Source organism: Globicephala melas, chromosome 3, assembly GCF_963455315.2.
Source record: "Globicephala melas chromosome 3, mGloMel1.2, whole genome shotgun sequence".
Taxonomy (NCBI): domain Eukaryota; kingdom Metazoa; phylum Chordata; class Mammalia; order Artiodactyla; family Delphinidae; genus Globicephala; species Globicephala melas.
The window spans coordinates 6075766-6098169 of record NC_083316.1 but is presented as its reverse complement, the minus strand read 5'-3'; the positions used below and the strand labels follow the sequence as shown (position 1 = coordinate 6098169).

At 40.3% G+C, this 22404-nt stretch overlaps 1 protein-coding gene across 1 annotated transcript in view; it reads right to left on the bottom strand.

The window, feature by feature from the left end:
• ADCY2 (adenylate cyclase 2) overlaps positions 1–22404 on the bottom strand; it is a 445822-nt gene that overhangs the window by 219301 nt on the left and 204117 nt on the right. The window contains exon 4 of the mRNA XM_030856549.2: positions 14904–15053. Coding sequence (XP_030712409.1) covers positions 14904–15053 — 150 coding nt within the window. The remainder of the gene's footprint in view (positions 1–14903; positions 15054–22404) is intronic.

The following is a 22404-nucleotide window of genomic DNA, read 5'->3' as shown; positions in this document are numbered from 1 at the left end:
TAAAGATGTTAAAAAAAAAAAATGCCATGGCTTAAAAAAGAAATGTTTAAGGAGGTAGAAAAAATAAAAACACTTTAAAAAATGTGTGTATTTAATTGTGAAAGACAAAATGATGGACATTTCCTGTAAGCACAGGCACCAAGAAAACTGCCCCATAGAACAATGTCATTCAGTGTAGTATTGGAAGCTCTTGATACCAGAAAATGTAAAAAAAATAAACATATAAAAACACAAAGTGTAGTTTGAAAGTGATTATCATATCAGGAAGAAAGCACTATCAGAGTAAATAGAGAATTTCCTGAGGGTCTGGTTACAAGATAAACACACATCCCAACAATATACTGTTACAATATACAGCATACTGTTCATAGACAGACAAAAGTTATGCTGAAAAGAAAATAACCTCTTCACAGGAACCTATAAAAATTTCAGAATGAACTTATTAAGACTGTGTGGGATCTCTGCAGAGAAAACATTAAAAGCTTTGCTGAGTTAATGATACAGTTTGTAAATAGAGAAATCCAACATTTCCGAATGGGAAAGTTATAGGAATATATTTAAGAACCTGAAAAAAGTGATACCCCCCAGTCTATGCAGAAAAATAAAAGGCGAAAAATAAATCAAAGAAAATTCTAATTAAAATATAAATAAAAAGGAAGGGTGCTGGTAATCTTGTGAGATACAGGAAATACCGCAAAAAAAAAAAATTGCATTATAAAGGTTGAATGTAGAAAGAGAAGGGCGGGGGGAGAGAGACAGCACAGGATATATGGATGTGTCTTGACACATCTGGAGTGTCATAGTACGTGTCCTTGCCTACTCCATGCAGGCAACTGTACCAGGCTCTAAGAATACAAAGAAAAATAATGAAATAATAGACAGCCCTGCCACCAAAGGATTCACAGTCAGGTTTCAGGATGGCAGGAGCGGGCCCCAGGTAGGCCTCTGGAAATGAACCCCAGAGTCACTTCGTCTGGTGGTAAACTCCCGGGCAGCTGCCAAGATGGCAGCCACATCTTGAGACCCAGTGACCTGTAGATGGGAAAGGCCATTAGCAGGAGCCTGGGCAAGGACACCTTCACGCGTGTCACCTTTTGCATCATGTGAGTGGGTTTTGTGTTTCGTTTTAATGCACTTTTCTTCCTCCAACCATTGGATCTTGTCCCTGAGCGACAAAGATTTCACACGACAAAGCTTGTCCAAGGAATGGCCATTTCTTTCAGGGCTGAGATGCCTGCGTGGCCTGCGGGCCTTAGATTCCATCAGATTGGTCTGAGTCAATGATAAAATATTCCTGTTCTTATTCTACACTACTCCTCTAGAAAATTAAGTCATCTGGCACACAAGGCGCCAGAAAGGAGCCTAAAACAGGACTGGAAACAACAACAAAGAAAATTCCATTCTGAGGCCAAACATTATTCCCTGGACTCTGGTCATTTGGACTCTGGCTAATCAAGATGTGCAGGGGTCCGTGGACAATAATAAGAAAATCTCAATGTATCTGCTGCTGCCTTTTCATGCTGAATCTTAAGAGGTGGCTGAAGCTGCCATCTACTGCTCTTTGTGCTTTTCAATTCAAATAATTCTATGGCTTGTTGATGGATTTTTATCTTCAGGTGAAATGCCTAGCCTTGCTTTTCCATAACGAGAATAATGCTTTTAGTAAAACTGTGAAACCTTGAAACTTTTACACTCTGTGTAGCGATCCTCCCAGGAATATGGTTATAATGGCACATTCACTGATATGTAATCTTTTTTTTTTTTTGCAAAGAGGATGAAGTATTTTTCCTTTAACATTTAGGCTTATGGTTTCATTTTAATGGATTTCTAAAACATAGTTAACCCAAGTTGAGGCTTGAGTTTTTGTCCTAATTCATCCTCTTTACTTTACCCATAGGCCTCCCAACTTTTTTGTTCCCTTTCATGGTTTCCATGTTGTTACTATTTGCCTATTTACAAAAAAACTCTTTTTCATTGTTTCTCTTTGGGTTCAAAACTTTCTAGTAGCTATTACCAGAACACGAGCCAGCATACACATGAGCCAGCTGTGATTATTCAGTAACTGTAATCCAGGAACTGAGTTGCCTTTCTAGAAAAATCAATCAATCCCTCTGCCCATCCCTTCCTGAGAATGATTCAATGATTCGGAATAAAGAAAGACACGTTGGGAAAACTATGTAATCTAATACAGCAGAAACTATTAATAGCTTAAAATGTACTGCCAGAGATGCCACAGTAAGCATGTAAGACAACATCGGTTTCCATCTTGAGTAAAGAAAGTCTTGACCAAACAAACTGCTCCGCATTTTTGGCTCCCCTTTCCTGCTACACATGTCAAAGGAGCCGTCAAAACTCACAGCATGCCCTTCCTCACCTCCCGTTCAATTTAACCCCTCTGCCCGGCGACCGCCATGCTGCCAAGACCATTGGTCACTTCTTCACGCTCTGCCCTCTGCGACTCAACATTTGACTAAGTTGACTGCTATCCCCCTAAACTTCCTTTTTTGGCTTCTACTGAACCACACTTTCTGGCTTTTCTCTCATGTAATGGGTGATCTTTCTCAGTGAATGGCTAACTCTTTACCATCTATCTTTTTTCAAATATTGGTATGCTTTGGGGGTTTGCCCTGGGTCATTTTTGTCTTTTCTAATCCTAATCTCTCCCTAGGGGTTCTCATTTCATCCTTTGAATACAAACTATATGCTGATGTCTTCCAAATTTACATTTTCAGCTCCCGATTTCATTTACAACTGCCAGCTAGGTATCTCCTCTGGGACACAAAATAGGTATCTCAAACTTAACTGTTCAAAACTCAACTCGTGATTTCTACTCCACCCCTGATAAGTATTGTTCCCAAAGACTTTGATATCTAAGAAGTGGCACACCAACCATGATCCAGTTGCTGGAATTCAAACTTAGGCATCTCTCTTGATTATTTTCTTTTCTTCTCACCCAACATTTAATCCAACAGTAATCCCTACTGGTTTCATTTCAAAATAGGTCCTGAATCTGTCCACTCTGACGCAAGCTGCTCTTAGCTTAGGTATGGACTACTGCCATAGCTTGTAATGGGTCACCCTGCTAACCCTCCTTCCTCCTCCAATCCATCAAAAAGATACATCACCCTTATGTTCACAGCAGCACTATTCACAATGGCTAAGACATGGAAGCAACCTAAATGCCCATAGACAGGTGAATAGATAAAGAAGATGTGGTACATGTATACAGTGGAATACTACTCAGCCATAAAAAAGAATGAAATAATGCCATTTGCAGCAACACAGATGGACCTAGCGATTATCAAACTAAGTGAAATAAGTCAAAGAAAGACAAATATATGCTATCACTTATATGTGGAATCTAAAAAATGATACAAATGAACTTATTTACAAAACAGAAACAGACTCACAGACATAGAAAACAGACTTGTGGTTGCCAAGGGGGAGGCGGTGGGGGTGAGGGATGGATTGGGAGTTTGGGATTAGCAGATGCAAACTATTATATATAGGATGGATAAACAAGGTCCTACTGTATAGCACAGGGAACTATGTTCAATATCCTGTAATAAACCATCACGGGAAAGAATATAGAAAAAGAATGTATATGTATGTATAACTGAATCACTTTGCTGTACAGCAGAAATTAACACAACATTGTAAATCAACTATATTTCAAAAAAAAATAAAAAGAATGTTAGCCAGTTCACATCACTGCCTTATTTAAAACCCTTCGGTGACTTCCCACTCCACGTATAATAAACTCCCAAGTCCTTAACACACCTTGTGAGGCCCAGTGTGGGGTCTGGTATCTGACTGCTGTCTCCTTCCCTCTTCTCTTCTCATTCCCAATGATCCCACTGACCTTTATGCTCCTCAAACAGGCCAATCAGGGTCCTAAGTCTAGACCTTTGTAGGCCCACTCCTTCTGCTGAGAGCATTTCTCATCATGTCATCATAGGGCTGCATATTCCTGTGATTCATGTTGCAACTCAACTGTCACATCCCCAGAGAAGCCCCCCTGACTGGCCTCTCCAATGCACCACTCTACCTGCCCCACTAAGCTTTGTCACATTATCTTTTTGTATCTTCTCATGAAAATTCTGCCTTCTGACAGTTATGGTCTGTCTCCTGCCATTCAAAGGTAAGCCCAAAGACAACAGGGGCCTTTAGTCTTCTACTAAGATACTACTCTATTCCCTCGGTTAATCCCCTAGCACATAACAGATAATCGAAGAAAAAACTGTGAAATAGAAGTTTAGATACATAAGAGGGACTTCCATAGTCTTCATAATCCTGTATTTAATAGAAGAATATACGTAAAAACCCTATTTTAATTTAGTAGTTTATGCACAGGTTTATATGCATGTCATTACCTCTAATATTCCTCATATTTCATCCCTGAGTGTATCATAAAGACCTACATTCTTTCACATTTATGGAAAACATAGGTTTGGGGGAGGAATTTTCACATCCAAAAACATACATATATTAAATGGCCAATAACAGACCAAAGGATTCTTCTTGAGAAGCACAAGAACAAAATTTCCTAAAACTCTGAGGATACTCAGACAACTTAAAAAGGGAAAACTCCAAAGAATAACACCTTCTGAAAATATATATGCATTAACAAAATTCTAAAGCTCCTAACTCATAGTTTTCAATTTGTTATAAACATTGGGGAGTGCCTTGATTCAGCAGGCACAGCCCTAATGCGATGGGAGGTGTTTTTATCTGTGACTATGCTTATGGCGATAGACTCTTAAACACAAATTCAATAACTTTAACATTTTGAAATCAGCCCCATGCTGGTGAGCCCAAAATGCCTTTTTTCCCCATTAACAGGTATGCTGGACTATCTCTGACTACGTTTTCAGGAAGAAAACTATGATTGCAATCACAGAAGCTCTGACATTGACTTTGGTTTTGGAGTAGGGCACACATTTTCTCCTGTGTGTGACAAATACCAGAAGAATGGTTACTGCAGCCAGAAGGACTGATTCTGGAACTCTTTTTTATTGGGTTTGTTTTACTCATATCAAATGATGTTGAACTTACTTGAGTCTTTCCATTACATTATCCTTTTCCTATTATACAATCTTGCAAGCATCAAACTACTGCGTCACAGGCTATAAAAAATAAGCTGTCTCCAAGAAAAACTGAGAACTTTCAGAAGCCAAAAATATCAAAACCGGATGCTCTCCTGAGGGTGCATCTTCTGTTTTTTGTTTGTTTGTTTGTTTTTGTTGTTGTTGTTTTGTGTGTGCGTGCTTCTCTAGTATTATCAACAAACATTAGCTTGGGATAAACTGCAGCAATATAAATGTTCCCCAGGTGTTTCTCCAATAAGACAGGTGAGTGGCTTCCTCACAATGGACATTAGATTGGGGTTTTGCTCAAGGGTCTTACAGGGAGGAAACTTCTGGAGGTTTTATTTTACCATTTAGCTTTTCTCCTGTCATGATATAAATAGGCATTTGCATACATTGCTTGATTAATTATTGTAACCATACTTTATTTTTTTCCTTTAGAACAGGATGTCTAACTTTTTAAAGAATAAACACTGATGCTATTTTCAGCTCCTATTACTAATCTCCTGAAGTGATGCTCTTCATTAGGCATCAAGATTTGACATTGTTTCCAATGGTCTTCCTCCTCTTTCCCCTTGATCTTTGATCTACAGCTGTTGATTCCTCCTTAAAGGAGCCAGAGTACACGTTCACAGCATGGCCTTCATTGTAGTCTTTGAAAATATGTAGTGTTCTCATCCATTCTAACTAAAGAAATCATCAGAAAATATTGCAGGCTTGATGATTTGAGGGTTACTCATATATTTTTTCTGGAATTGATTTTCATTTCCCATTTATAAGCTCCTATAAGCATCATGGCATAAACTGTAACATCCCAAAATATCTTGCCCTGGTATTTCTCAATGATACATAATATCTGATTTTTGAGAGAATTTAAGCAATCAATAGTATACAATGCCATGTAAACTCTTAAAGCAATTCTCTTTTTTAAAATTTTATTTTATTTTATTTTTATTTTAACATCTTTATTGGAGTGTAATTGCTTTACAATGGTGTGTTAGTTTCTGCTTTATAACAAAATGAATCAGTTATACATATACATATGTTCCCATATCTCTTCCCTCTTGCGTCTCCCTCCCTCCCACCCTCCCACCCTCCCTATCCCACCCCTCCAGACGGTCACAAAGCACCGCTGATATCCCTGTGCTATGCAGCTGATATCCCTGTGCTATGCAGCTGCTTCCCACTAGCTATCTACCTTACGTTTGGTAGTGTATATATGTCCATGCCTTCTTTAACTTCATTTTGATGCATTCGAATGGCAAACACTGGGAAGAGAACTCGCATGAAATCTCAACTCTTCATTTTTTCAACTTCCAAGCAAAACATAAGTGTTATCTTCTACATCATTCGATCTTTCACTAGTGAGTGGTGAGAAAAAGTGGTGACTTACATAAACTATGTCCTTTCCATCGAGGGACTGATACCAAGAGAAAAAATTGTAATTCATCACTTAATGAAATGGAAACAAGTGGCCACCAAGAATGATACAAGTTATGACTCCATCAAGGAAGAGATACCAAAGAAAAAAAACGACACAAGTGATTATTAAATAAAACAGAAAAAAAGTGGATAGGGTGGGAGAAAAGTTTAACTCATAACCTTTGAGGTTGCAAGTTGGGGTCAGCCTATCTGAACCAAACTGTATGTACCGTGTGATGTTTTGTGTTTCTCATCTTCTGCTGTCTCCGCTGGCTGCACGATCCTACCCAAAGATCATGGAATAACATTTATACTGAAACTTGCTGCTTTCATTCTTCAGGAACTGCAGTGCGAAAGTCTCACTCACTTGAACTCTTCTTGGGCTCTCAATGCCCAATTAGGTTTTTATCAAGAAGCATTACTTGATTTGCATTTCTCTAATGATTAATGATATTGAGCATCCTTTCATGTGTTTGTTGGCAATCTGCATATCTTCTTTGGAGAAACATCTATTTAGGTCTTCTGCCCATTTCTGGATTGGGTTGTTTGTTTTTTCATATTGAGCTGCATGAGCTGCTTGTATGTTTTGGAGATTAATCCTTTGTCAGTTGCTTCATTTGCAAATATTTTCTCCCATTCTGAGGGTTGTCTTTGGGTCTTGTTTATGGTTTCCTTCTCTGTGCAAAAGCTTTTAAGTTTCATTAGGTCCCATTTGTTTATTTTTGTTTTTATTTCCATTTCTCCAGGAGGTGGGTCAAAAAGGATCTTGCTGTGATTTATGTCATAGAGTGTTCTGCCTATGTTTTCCTCTAAGAGTTTGAAGGTGTCTGGCCTTACATTTAGGTCTTTAATCCGTTTTGAGTTCATTTTTGTGTATGGTGTTAGGGAGTGATCTAATTTCATTCTTTTACATGTACCTGTCCAGTTTTCCCAGCACCACTTATTGAAGAGGCTGTCTTTTCTCCACTGTATAATCTTGCCTCCTTTATCAAAGATAAGGTGACCACATGTGCATGGGTTTATCTCTAGGCTTTCTATCCTGTTCCATTGATCTATATTTCTGTTTTTGTGCCAGTACCATATTGTCACGATTACTGTAGCTTTGTAGTATAGTCTGAAGTCAGGGAGCCTGATTCCTCCAGCTCCGTTTTCCTTTCTCAAGATATCTTTGGGTATTTGGGGTCTTTTGTGTTTCCAAACAAATTGTGAAAATTTTTTTTCTAGTTCTGTGAAAAATACCAGTGGTAGTTTGATAAGGATTGCATTGAATCTGTAGATTGCTTTGGGTAGTATAGTCATTTTCACAATGTTGATTCTTCCAATCCAAGAACATGGTATATCTCTCCATCTATTTGTATCATCTTTAATTTCTTTCATCAGTGTCTTATAATTTTCTGCATACAGGTCTTTTGTCTCCTTAGGTAGGTTTATTCCTAGATATTTTATTCTTTTTGTTGCAGTGGTAAATGGGAGTGTTTTCTTAATTTCAGATTTTTCATCATTAGTGTATAGGAATGTCAGAGATTTCTGTGCATTAATTTTGTATCCTGCTACTTTACCAAATTCATTGATTAGCTCTAGTAGTTTTCTGGTAGCATCTTTAGGATTCTCTATGTATAGGATCATGTCATCTGCAAACAGTGACAGCTTTACTTCTTCTTTTCCAAATTGGATTCCTTTTATTTCTTTTTCTTCTCTGATTGCTGTGGCTAAAACTTCCAAAACTATGTTGAATAAGAGTGGTGAGAGTGAGCAACCTTGTCTTGTTCCTGATCTTAGTGGAAATGGTTTCAGTTTTTCAGCATTGAGGACGATGTTGGCTGTGGGTTTGTCATATATGGCCTTTATTATGTTGAGGAAAGTTCCCTCTATGCCTACTTTCTGGAGGGTTTTTATCATAAATGGGTGCTGATCATTAGAGAAATGCAAATCAAAACTACAATGAGATATCATCTCACACCAGTCAGAATGGCCATCATCAAAAAATCTACAAACAATAAATGCTGGAGAGGGTGTGGAGAAAAGGGAGCCCTCTTGCACTGTTGGTGGGAATATAAATTGATACAGCCACTATGGAGAACAGTACAGAGGTTCCTTAAAAACTACGAATAGAACTACCATACGACCCAGCAATCCCACTACTGGGCATATACCCTGAGAAAACCATAATTCAAAAAGAGTCATGTACCAAAATGTTCATTGCAGCTCTATTTACAATAGCCAGGACATGGAAGCAACCTAAGTGTCCATCGACAGATGAATGGATAAAGAAGATGTGGCACATATATACAATGGAATATTACTCAGTCATTTAAAGGAATGAAACTGAGTTATTTGTAGTGAGGTGGATGGACCTAGAGACTGTCATACAGAGTGAAGTAAGTCAGAAAGAGAAAAACAAATACCATATGCTAACACATATATATGGAATCAAAAAAAAGAAATAAGTGGTCAGAAGAACCTAGGGGCAAGACAGGAATAAAGATGCAGACCTACTAGAGAATGGACTTGAGGATACGGGGAGTGGGAAGGGTAAGCTGTGACAAAGCGAGAGAGTGGCATGGACATATATACACTACCAAACATAAGGTAGATAGCTAGTGGGAAGCAGCCACATAACACAGGGAGATCAGCTCGGTGTTTTGTGACCACCTAGAGTGGTGGGATAGGGAGGGTGGGAGGGAGGGAGATGCAAGAGGGAAGAGATATGTGGACATATGTATATGTTTAACTGATTCACTTTGTTATAAAGCAGAAACTAACACACCATTGTAAAGCAATTATACTCCAATAAAGATGTTAAAAAAAAAAAAGAGGCATTGCTGTGAGATGCTTCACTCTGGACTCCATGTACCAACTCAGATGCAGACAGACAACTGGGGGAAATGCAGAGTCATGCCGTGTGAGCAGCAATGTCTATTCTGCTCGTGAAAAGTAGACTTCCGAACGTGGTGAGATGGGACTGTTAAGAGTGTTGGCAAGATTCCCCATGTGTTCTAGCAGACAAAGCAGAACACTTCTCTGTTCAATCTGTTTGCTTCAAGGAAGAAGGGAACTTATAATGGAGGGCATTCAGGAGATGGCACAGCCGGCATCAATCACTACCCGCCCCCTCGCTCCGCCTCAGCACGGTCAATGGCTTGGCCAGGGTGGCAGCTGATTTCTGTTGCTTAAGTTAGTGTGTTAAGTCATGAGAGTTCAGTGCAAGACCAGCTACTCATTACTTTCTTAACAGGATACCCTTCTGGATGCTGGAAAGACTGTTTCTTAAATGTGGCAAGAGATCAAGTAGAAGAACTTCCATCAGAGGAAAAGAAGTTAGGAAATTTGACCAAGGTCACACTGAAAGATGACGTACGTAACCAGGATTCAGCTCAGGTGTCCTCGAGGGTCCACTACAGAATGGAAACCAAGCCACAGACAGATTTAACACTGTGGCTTCTTGAGGAAATGATCTTTCATGTAACTTCCTAACATTCTCATGGACAATATGTTCTTATCAGGGCAATGCATTACCTAAGGATAAGCCAGGTAAATGTTTGCTATTGTCTTATGCTTTCTTATGTATCTAGTAATAGTAATAACACAGTTAACTAAAAAAAGTCCTTTATGGCTGGGAAAAATCCCTATCCTCAGAGATCACTCCAAACAACCTAGGCAGAACCAACATGAGAGGCAGAAATAACAACACTTACTAGCTGAGTGACCTTGGACAAGTAACTTGACAATTACTTTGTTTGTTTTAAGTGGGAAAAAGGACTTAAGTCATAGAGTTGATACATAAGTTAAGAAGGCAGGGTAGTAGGCTGAATAATGAACCTGCAAAGATGACCCTGTTCTAATCCCTGGAACCTGTATGTTACCTTACATGGCAAACCCAGAACTCTGCAGATATAATTAAATTAAGGACCTCGAGATGGGGAGATTTTCCTGGATTATCCTTATGGGAGGCAGGAGGGTTAGTGAGAGAGAAGCAAGAAGATGCAAGGGCAGAATCAGAGATTAGACAGGAGGGTTGGAGAGACAGACAGAGAGATCGGAAAATTTTATGCTGCTGAATTTGAGGATGGAAGAAGGGGCTAGGACCCAAGGAATGCAGGCAGGCTCTAGAAGCTTGAAAAGGGAACTAAACAGATTCTCCCTTCAAAGCCTACAGAAGGAGCCCGCCCTGCCAATACCCTGACCAAACTCACGAGACTGATTTTGGACTTCTGGTCTCCAGAACTGTACCATAGTGAATCTGTTCTGTTTTAAGCCACTGCATTTGTGGTCATCAACAGCAACAGAAAACTGATAAAACAGTATATGTAAAAGAACTGAATAGACAACCTGGCACGTTATGAGGACTCAGAGAAATATCTGTTCCTTCTTTCTCCTTTTCCCTCATGAAAAGGGACCAAATTTTAGCATCCCAAATCTACAGCAACTCTATCTACACTTTACCTCGCATCATAAATGATTCATGCAATACATTCGGTAGTGCCCTAATATTACCTGCTATCATATTAGGATAAACATGGGTACATTTATTATCTACCCAACCATGGACACAAAGGACCACTTATTTGCTCCATTGAAATCTGAAGAGAAGAAACACACTTTTGCCCGAGAGACCGGAAGCCTACTGGTTCACTAACGGCCCCCGTGGTGGGCTACAGATCCAGGAATAACATGGGGTCCACACCTCACTTGACTAGTATTCTCCCTCCACTGAAACACATATTGTGTCATATTCAATCCACAGGATGGCTCCAGAGGAAGGTAGACCATATGAAGGTTCTTTGAATTACATTACTTTCAAACAAAGACAACATATAAATTGAAGAGTGTTTATTTTCTTTCTATAAAAAAAGCAAATCCAGTTTGCAGTCCTACAGAGGCAACATTTATTTCAACTGCCCAGGCAGTTAAGAGAAAGGGTTCCTGTTTTGCTCTGAATCCAGCTCTCATCAATTCTTGAGAGTCTATTACACACTCCAAGGAGAAACACCTGCTTGATAAAGAGCCTCTATGGCACTGACATGGTACACAAGAAATGGCTTTTACTGCATGATGTGAAACTTAAGACAAAAGTCAAAACTCACCATTTTCAGGCCCCAAAGGTGGCCTCAAGGCTAATGCGATGCATTAGTTTTCCCAGTTAGTAAAAAAAATATATATATGATTTTTAGTGTTTATCCATGAGGGCACTTTTAGGGCAAGAATACAACTCTGAGAAAATCTCTGCTAACATTTTTCATTCCCTTCTCTCTCCAACTCTTATAGCACAAATACTACTTTATTCAAACATGATTTTTAATCTCAAGAAATTCATCTCATTTGCATCTAGGAAAAATAGCACAAAATTTGAAGAAAAGAAAGTACAGAGTTGAGCAATTTTGAAAAGATTTCAGAATCCCTAGCTACTTCCCAGTAATATCAACTATTTGTAGACCCCAGGGCGGTTGCAGAAGGGACAGCTTCCTGGGCTCACAGGACATTTGCCTTCCTCCCCAAGGATTAAGGACGACAGGGGGCTGAAGCTGTGAAAGAGGCCCAGTAACTATGCAAGACGGCAGCCCTCAGTCTCTGGGAGTGTCAACTCACTCTTCGGCAACTGCAGATATAACATTAAAATGGATGGTATTGATTTTAACCAAATGGTGGCTGAAACAAATCATCTTGTAGCTGCTCAGCACACACCCCTACCCTGAATGAAGCCCTTTGAAGGACACTATTGTTTGTCCTAGTGACTGTGGATAAAGCAAAAATGGTTTGTGGTATATTCAATATCTCGTAATAACCTACAATGGAAAAGAATCTGAAAAAGTATTACATATATATATCTGAATCTTTGCTGTACATCTGTACATCTGAAACACCTATATATTTAGATATATAGAGATATGGATATATAGAGAACATGCATAGAATATATATATAATATATAACACACATATAACATATATAGGTATCTATATAGATCTATATAAATATAGCTATAAATATCTGAACCACTTTTCTGTACATCAGAAACTAACACAACATTGTAAATCAACTATACTTCAATAATTTTTTTTTAAAACTGGTTTGTGGTAACGGGTGGAGAGGAAGTGGCATGTGGAATCCTTGCACCTTAATTTGGTTTGTGGCCACACCAGGCCTTATGGTCTCTGAGACTGCTCCTCTGTGTGAAGGATACCTAGATTGCCACTGGCCAATTTTTATTTTTTTCCTTAAATCTGTATGATCACACCTTACTGATTTTATTAACTATGGAAAATTTTCATTCCCATTTAATTACATGCTGGTCTGAAAAAAAAAAAAACTATAAACATTTATTCTATTCTAGAAACATATTTTCCAAAATCCGAACAAGAAAACTACTACATTACAGGCCCAAGACCCTGAGAGCTGACTCCCAAGTTTGGTAGCAAAATACATGTGTGGTGTCCAATTATATTTCATTAAATATCTTTAGTATAAGTTCTTTGTCTTCAAAGTGTCCCTTTTCTCTTTCCTTATTTTAAAAAGGATCATTGGCTCCTTTTCATAAACTTGTAAGTGGACGCCCTTATAATACCTCCCACGATGGTCCCATAAAGTCTGTAGCACGAGGTGTGCCTCACTGGTCTAGTTCTGGAGCCAAGGACGGTCAAAGCATGGCCCTTCCTGACCACTTGGATGACACCTGGTCCTGGTTGCTCAAGGTCTCTTCAGGGCAGGAAGCAGTGCAGACCAGGTCAGCAGTCTGACTTACCACTTTGTCAAATCTGTACTATAAACATTAGGTTATATAAACCCTCAACTTGGAATTTCAGGTCTTCCTGACCTTGGTGCAAGTGATGGAAAAGAAAGTTAAATATGACTGCCAGGACCAACCTGATCCAGTCACTGCTGTTTGAAAAAGGATACCATCTCTCCCAAAACATCTGAACTCTGTAGAGGGAACAATCGTGAACACTAAGTGCTGTGTGTTGAATCTATGGACTTTTCTAGAACCCAGATTTGAACTATTACTGAACATGGATAAATGTACAGTATATGAAGATATACCAGTTAACAGACCACGTCAACAACTGTCTATTTCTCTTAATGTGGAACACAGAGTTTGATATACATAGGGACCAAATAATTAAACATTAATATCTGAATACTTTTGCTACACATGTTGTGACACAAATTTTTTTTAAAAAAAAACAAACTGGGAGATTTGCTAATACCAGTGGGAAAGCAATATTTACAGCCACATCGCAGTACCTTGAATCATGCCTGCCACAAACTAGATGCTCAGTCAATATTTGTTGAATGACAAACAGACCTCCCTGTTTTCAAAAAGGAATCCAATTACTATTCATAGGTCCATACACAAATAAAAGTCTAGTGTCAATATTTAAAGGATTTTTTTTGCTCACCACCATAATACATTTTGATGAACTTATATAAAATGGACTAACTCGATACAACTTAACAAATAATAATAACACATCTTCTATGTGCCAAATACTGATGAATGTGCTCAGAGAGGGGTTCACAGAGAGTCATGCCAACCATCACCTTTATAGATGGAAACTGGGTTCCTGTGGAAATACACAAACCCAAGTGAAAAAAAAAAAACAACAAAACTATTCATATGGATATTCCACCATGACCTGAAGTTAAGCATGTCAAGATCAGGACCCCTTCCTGGTTTCCCCTCCAAAGCATATCTGCTTCACCAGCTTGCCACCATCCTGGATGAGACCACATGGATCCTAGCTGGCTTTGCTTCCCACATCTCCTACTATCTCCACTTCCTATTTTTGCAGTGCTTCATCAGAGCCTATGTATTTCCCTGATGTATGTTTCCATGCATCACCCACATCGAACACTGCAGGACAGCCCTCGACACTATAACAACTAGTTCCCTACCAGACCTTCCCTCCCAACTCCAATCACCTCCCTCAAGGATGAGCTCAATCACCCCATCCCACTTCATCATTTCGTCCCATCCCACCACAGGTGGAAAACAGGCCCTATACGAAGTGCTATTGACGACACAGGCAGATTTCAGGTGGGGCACACTCTTGCCACAGAGAAATATGCTTTCACCCAAAATGAGTGTCTTAATAAAGTATCACTGTAATAATAATCATTATCATTATTATTTGAATGGTGGTTGATGTGGCTGTCAGCACGTGGGTGATCCTGGGGTTGCTGGGTCTGAGTCTGACGATGCCATCTCTGCTTGTTGGTTCATGATTCAATCTACCCAGCACACCTCCTGAGGCTGGGCAGGCAGGGCAACCAGATAGCTACTCTGGTTTCCTTCTGATGCCCGTGAGCAGATGAACTGCACACTTGACATTAGCAGTGACAACATCATTTCAACAATGTCTCAAATAACGTGGACGTAAGATTGAACATGCATTTTACCTGCTGACGCTTTTCAAATTCCAACTTGATCCGGGACTTGATGCAATTGCAAGTGTCCTGATACGTCTGCTGCAGAGCGAGTTCCATGAGGTGCTTATGGTACGCCCCGGCCAGGTTCCCGCAGATGAAGATGATCACGTTGGCCAGGATCTGAGGACACAAAGAGCCACTCAGTAGGGCGACCGTTTATCATTCGAGAACAGAACAACACCGCAATGCACGTGAGCAGCAGTCTTCAAAGAGATGACTCTGCCTGAGGTTAATTTTATTTCTGTTCCCGAACTAACATTTTTATTTACTTAACAGAAAAGGATTCCACCCCCTTCTTGGATCCGTGCCCTCTGACAGGTCACTTTGCTGCCCCTCCCTTGTCTCTGGGCTCAGCCATGTGATTCGCTACAGCTAATGCAATGTGGGTGGGAGTAACTGAGTGCCAGATCCAGCCCAGGTTTAGAAGGCCTGGTGTGTTCTGGGTGACACTCTTGTGTCTCATCAGGAAAAGACTAGCCCGCTGGTCCTGGGAAGATGAGAAACTCATGGAACAGAGACATTCAGCCAACCCATAGTCCACTATCGAGGCCACTGGGATTTCATGGTTGTCATACAGCATTACTGTGGTACTCGATGATACAGGCTGTATTCACTGAGCCTGGAGAAGTTATATTCCCCATTATTTACTGTTTATATAGGAATATAGGAACCTTTCAAACCATGTAACTTGTTGCTCTATTCATGATAAAAACCGTTCATGTTCACAAAAATTTGTGGTGGGAGGGGAGAGAAAAATATATAAAGAAAAACTACAAAGAACCTATAATTGTCCTGCCCACGAAGAACTTGGTGCCATATTTTCTTTTGTCAAGACTGTTACCTTGTTCCAAAGGAACCAAGTTCATTCTGAATGCAGAGTTTTGCTTTGCTTTTTTAAGTTAACATTTAATCTGATTTTTTTCAGATCACGAAAATTCTGTAGAAACAGGATTTTGAATGCTTAGATAATATTCAGTTCTACGACTATATCATAACTTAGTTATGTCTATACTATCTTTATTAATATTCTTTATTAATATTCTTTGCATTTGCTTTACGCTACAGTGGTCAACCTTGTGTCCAAAGCTTTGGCCTCATATTTAATCATTTCTCAGGCTCAATTAGTAAAATACACTGAGTTGAAAGCCTTGAATATTTTAAAGTTCTTGATACATATGGCAAAATTGCTCCGAGAAAATGTTCCACTGATACTCTCACCACCAGTGTATGACCATGGTCTTTTCAAGGCCCACTATTAACACAGAGCGAGTGGTAAAAATTAAATAAAACTGATGATCCTGTGTTCAGGGCTAGACCTGCACAGGTGTGGCAGGGCATACACGGTCACACCTGCAGAAAATGTCCCTCCGCTCTCACCCCCCTCCACATGACCCTTCCTCTCACCAAACGGGCACTCATCCCTTCAACAACAAAGGCAGAGCATCTGTGTCCAAAAGCTCTGTGCTCCTTGCTAAGGGTCTCCCACTGACACAGGTCAGCTTAACACATCAGTCAACTGACACGGGCAGCATGCATGCCAGGACTCAAACACTCTTGGGGGAATTTTTATTCCTAAGCCTTCAAGGTTCCCATGACAGGACTTCACAGAGAACCATGCCATCCTCCCTCTGCACAGTGTAGTACTCCCGATGATTAAAATATTAGCTCTGTGCATTGCTGAGTGTGTGCATGTGTGTGTGTGTGTGTGTGTGTGTGTGACATGCATCTGTGTGTGATTTGCATATGATACATGCATGATACGTGTGTACATAATATGCATGTAAGATTTCTGTGATGTGTATGGTGTGTGTGATTTGTATATGTGATATATCCATATGACACATGTCTCTCTCTGAGTGATTCATGCATGATGTATGTATGCGGTACACATGTGTACCTGGTATGTGTTATGTGAATGATATGTGTAATGGATGTGTGTGTGTCGTATGTAATTTATATATGGGATAAACGTGTGGTTTGGGGTAGTGTGTGTGTGTACATCATGTGCACACGTGACACATGCATGTGCTCTGTGTGTGCCTCAGCACAGAACAGGGGAGCAGTGTGCTCATCTTCGGTGTTGCTCCCAAGCATTTCTAGTTGCACAGGCTCTGTTCCTTCCCACTGCCGTCCTTTCCCACATCACCCCCGTGGATGTCAGTCCTTCGAGGATGTGGGAAAGCTCGTGAACTTCCTGGCTTCCTGCCTGAGCACAGGTCATTTCAGAGCCGGGCCCAGGGGTGCACTGTTAATTTAGTCCTGTCATGCTTTGCTTCTGCAAAATGACCATCCGCTTCGCTAAAGATTCTTCAGACCTTGACATTGCTGAGTTTGCTTTGAAGAAGAGTGACCCAAAGAATGCAGGAACCAGAAGTGCCAACACAAACCAGCCTGCCCAGAATTAGAAAACACCAACTCTTTCCTTATTAGGTGCAGCTGAAATAATGACAAAAATAACTGTGATTATCTATAAGAGCTTCTTCTTTTTCTCCTTAAAAATGCCTTCAAACAAAGAACTCAGTTCCTCCAAAATAAGAACCAAATGTAAGCAAGGGAACTGAATAAAGCCATCCCCTGTCCCCTGGCCTCCCTCAGCAGGGAGTACGAAAGGGGCATCTCTATTACAACACTGCCTGCCTGACCCAGTGCCCTGGCAACTTTGCAATGTCATGGGATGGAAGGAAAAGCCTTCTTTTGCTTACTCGTTCATCCATTCATCCATTTGGTCAATGGATGCTGCATTACTTCCAACAACATGTAATTCGAACCCTCCCTGGCTATAGATAATTAGAAAGAATGCATTTATAGATTTTTATTTGGATATGTAAAGGAAATGCTTAAGAAATAAACAGCTAAGAGTTTTAATGCCAAGTTGTTATGGTCTTTCTCTTCTGGTGGAAAATTTAATCAAATTACAAGCATTTTTCTGATCCCTGCTTTCATCCTAAAATACCACAGTCTAAGGTTAATAGAATTAGTCCTGGTATTTTAACAACTACACATATTTACATATGTGATTGATATCCTAAAGCATTTTTCCGTCAAAAGGGCGCATTCATATAATGACTCTATAAAACCTAGGGCACAAGGAAGTGATGCGGTTAAGGTTTTCGTTTCAAAAATAATATCACAGCATTTTACTTCCTAGAAGACTGTTTAACACACAATAAAACACACAATAAAAAATCCTATTTTCACAATGTTGGATTTATTTTATAACATCATACTGTCTTGATGTCTTCTTTTATCTCGTTGCTTCATTTAGCTACTCTCACATCTGTCAGAAAATAGGAGAAGAAACTTAGCTTCCCAAGAGATGTCTTGGAAGAAAATAAATTGTTTAAGGTAATAACAGCAGCCAAGGTTCACCATGAAGTTTCAAATTAGGCCTTAAGATCAAGCTTGACCCACGATCCAGAATCTGTGCAAACCGGACTCTGCCCAGTTGTCACAGAAGCCTGGTTGTCTCCACCACTTTCCATTTCCCCAACTTCACTTGATGTGAGGGTGGGAAGATTGGTCAACACTTGTCAGTGATTCTCAGGAGATGCATAAATAATCAGTCCTGTGCTGGTGGGAAGGCCGGTACCCACCAGCAAACTCTGATTCTGCTTCTTTCACAGCCATCACCTTGCCTTTCCAAACACACCTTGTTTCATCCTTGCAAGAGTCCAGAAAGTAAAACAGCCAGGAAGATGGACATTTCTGTTATTTCATTTTATAGGCAAAGAAACAAAAGTCTACAAAATTAAGAGACTGGAGGGCAGGGCTCCACCAGGCTCTCAGGATTACCCCATACCCACCCACATGGCCCGGATTCACATGGGCCAGGGCACATTCGTCTAGCACAATTCCACTCTCTACTTGGGCGTGGGGAAAGTATTTCTGAAGAATTTCTAAAGAGACATGTATAAGCTTTGAAGCAGCTAACATCATTTTCCTTTACAAAGCATTTGTATTTGATGCTATAAAGCGCCTTCATCATTTAAAGTTCTTTTAAGTGGCTGCAGTTTGGAGACCACACGTCCATGGAGCATTTAACTATGATGCTGGTACATCGACGTACATTCAGAGGAAAGTAACAGGACGTGAGGCCGTTCCTAACGGGATCATGTGACCAAGGGCAACTGACCCGAGCAGGGTTATTTCACCTGGGAAAAGGACATTTAAGGATGTGAGCTCACTGTCTTCAAACAGTTGAGAAACTATCACGAGGATTAGGTGACCACTCAGGTCCTCTGTGACTCTTTTAAAGAGTTTTAAAATTGTTCAATACTCCCATTCTTAACCTCAGGTTAGGGGTTGCCGATTACAATGTCCACAGAGGTCAGCAGGCAGCACACATGCAAGCTGAGGGTGGGGTGAGGCTCCTGGTAACAGATGAAGCCCCATCACTCAATACCATGATTTCCCTGTGAGCTCACTGCACAGGGCTGGAGGAGAAAGGACAGTACAGCATTTAAAACAGGTCCTCAGCTTAAAACAAAGCAGATCATAAATATGCAAAAATACCAATTATAAGTCAAAGGATAAAAGGGATTATAAGAACTTGATGAACCGAGCTGCAAATGAATATTCAGCAAGCTCACTGCATCTCATAAGCATCAAATTTGGCTTAAATAAAATAATGCTCTTGCTTGGGAGAGAAAATGATCAAGGTAGAGTTTTCCTTAACTGAGCTCTCAAACATGGCTACAGAGAATCACAATTCCATCTCCTCAGCATTTCCTGCAACCCCCAAAGAATTAAGTTTGCTATATGCCCTGGCCTCAGGATTTCTGTTTTTTTTTTTTTTTTTTTTTTTTTTTTTTGCGGTACGCAGGCCTCTCACTGTTGTGGCCTCTCGCATTGCGGAGCACAGGCTCCGGACGCACAAGCCCAGCGGCCATGGCTCACGGGCCCAGCCGCTCCGCGGCACGTGGGATCCTCCCGGACCGGGGCACGAACCCGCGTCCCCAGCATCGGCAGGCAGACTCCCAACCGCTGCGCCACCAGGGATGCCCCAGGATTTCTGTTTTTTATCAGCCTTTTAGTATAGACCAGAAACACTGTGCTTTGGCTATAACATCTAATGATCCTCAGGTCACATGCTGGAATCTTCTTCTAACTTAAAATCCCTCCAGATAAGGAGTGGAGTCAGAAAATATTATGGGCTGAATGTCATGTCCTTCCCAGATGTATATACTGAAGCCTTAACTCCCAATATGATGGTATTAGAGGTGGGACCCTTGGGAGATAATTAGGTTTAGATAAGGTCATGAAGGTCCGGTCCCCATGATGAAATTAGTGTCCTTATAAGGAAAGGAGGAGACTCTGTCTCTCTCTGTCTCTCTGTATCTGTCTGTCTGTCTCTCTTCCTCTCTCTGCCATGTGAGAAGGGGTGTCTGGAAGACACCAGAAGAGGGCCCTCACCAGAACAGAATCATCAGCACCTTTATCTTAGCTTTCCTAGCCTCCAGGGATGTGAGGAATAAGTATCTCCTGTTTGCACCACCCAGCCTGGGGTGTTTTGTTATGACAGCGTGAGCTAAGACAGAAAGTTATGAAGAAAATTGAAAAACCAACCACCTCAACACTGGGTGTTATTAGCGTTTTGGTTGGTTAGACTGGAATTGAAAATTGGGAGTCAAATGCAATTTGATTTCCTATGGAAATGGCGGCTAGAAATAGTACTGTTGGTTGTGATTATTATTTTCATTATTCTCTTTTATATTAGAGCTGTTATTATTAGGTCTTTTTGAATAGCATACATTATGCTATTTTTCCAGCTATATTTGGGCTAAAGGGCTAAAGAATCTTACACTTAGGGTTCAAGTTTGGTATCACAGCTAGATAAAATTTCAGGGAGGAGTTTGAGAGTCATTTGCTTCTCTCAGGAGTGTTCCACCAGCTCATTACAGGCCAGTGGAAAGAGATGGGCCTAGAAGATACTCAAGATCTTGATAGAAAGTTCCTCTCACAAATTAAGTCATTGAGAACACATCTTCCCTAGAAGGGAAAGCTGGCTTCACCCTGCAGAAACCCAGACTTGTACATCTCAGCTCAGGGATTGCAAATTTGAAACTGATGGGGAGAAAGGTGGCTTGATTAATAGTTTAGAATAACAAAAAGGAGACAAAACATAGAGTTTCCAATATTCAGAACTCAGTGGAAGAAGAGTGCACAAGCCTCCCTCCACCGAGATCCATAGGTCACTCTGCTTTTCACAGAGGAGTGCACTGTCACACGTGTGTTCTCTCATCCAGGCTCTCTCTGATTTCAAGCACGTGGAAGAATCTTAGCTTTCAGGGTTTAGTTCCTCTCCACCACAGGAGCGAGAAGAGCAAACAAATAAGCTGTATGGAAAGGAGGGAGCTGCTAACTCCAGAACTCATAGCCCACTTCTCCTGTGGCCAAAATGGGACCAGTCATTTCCTTTTTGTTGTTAACTTACTCGGCAGGCCATTTCTGTAAAACAACACCAGCAGACACTCTTCTCCCCACTCTCTTTGTTTCACAGAGCTCCAAGCCCAATTGGGAGTTTACCTGTGATTACAAAGGACTTTTATTAGAGTTAGTCTCCATCTGGTCCAAACTGTCTCCTGCCCTTCTGCTGGCACAGTGACGTCTGAATGATTACATCTGACATTCTGTCAACCAATCGATGATTAACTGAACTTTACATCTTTACTAGTACCCAACAGAAGCCACTGTCTCCTTGGTCTTTGTAAGTCCACATAGTTGAATGAAAGTTAATTATTCCAAAGAGGTTCCACTCTTTCAGAAACCCAGAGGACGAAGCAGTGCTGGATTGTCCAATGGGCTTAATAAATGCTGGTTTCTGGGTATTCCTGAACCTTCTCTCCCATATATAATGACATATGCGCAATAGGAGAACACCTCTAAGTGCTGTGTCTCAGTGCGTTTCAAAAACTTTAGAAACATATAATTATATACTAATTAAAACTCAAATTTTATTCACCTTGAATCAGCTCACCTAAGGATCTGCACTAAGCAATACAAAATTTGCCTAATTCTGGTGATTTCAGTGGACTTACAAGTGAAAAAAAAGATATTTGAGCACACTTTAGACTTTAATTTAGACAGATAATCTCTCTAATTAATCTGGATCAATGAAATTTAGCTTCGTTTAAACACTATACACAATTATCTTCACATCACTGCTTTATAGGTGACACATTTGATCCACATTTAAAAAGTTGAGGCAACAGGTGTTCAGATTCAGTCAACAAACATGACCAAGGCTATCAGACACTCCAACCTGTGCAGCTTAGTTTAAGATGAAATGATACACCACTTCATGTGAGCTAAATATGTCTCTTCAACCAACAGCACGCAAGAAGGGACGCACATCTTTTATGGGTACTCGGGGTACATTTGCATGGCTACCCCATTGGCAACTTGCATTATGACCTACTTGTGACCCCATTTATAACCTACACAATAGTAGATAAATTAGAATTAAGCAAAC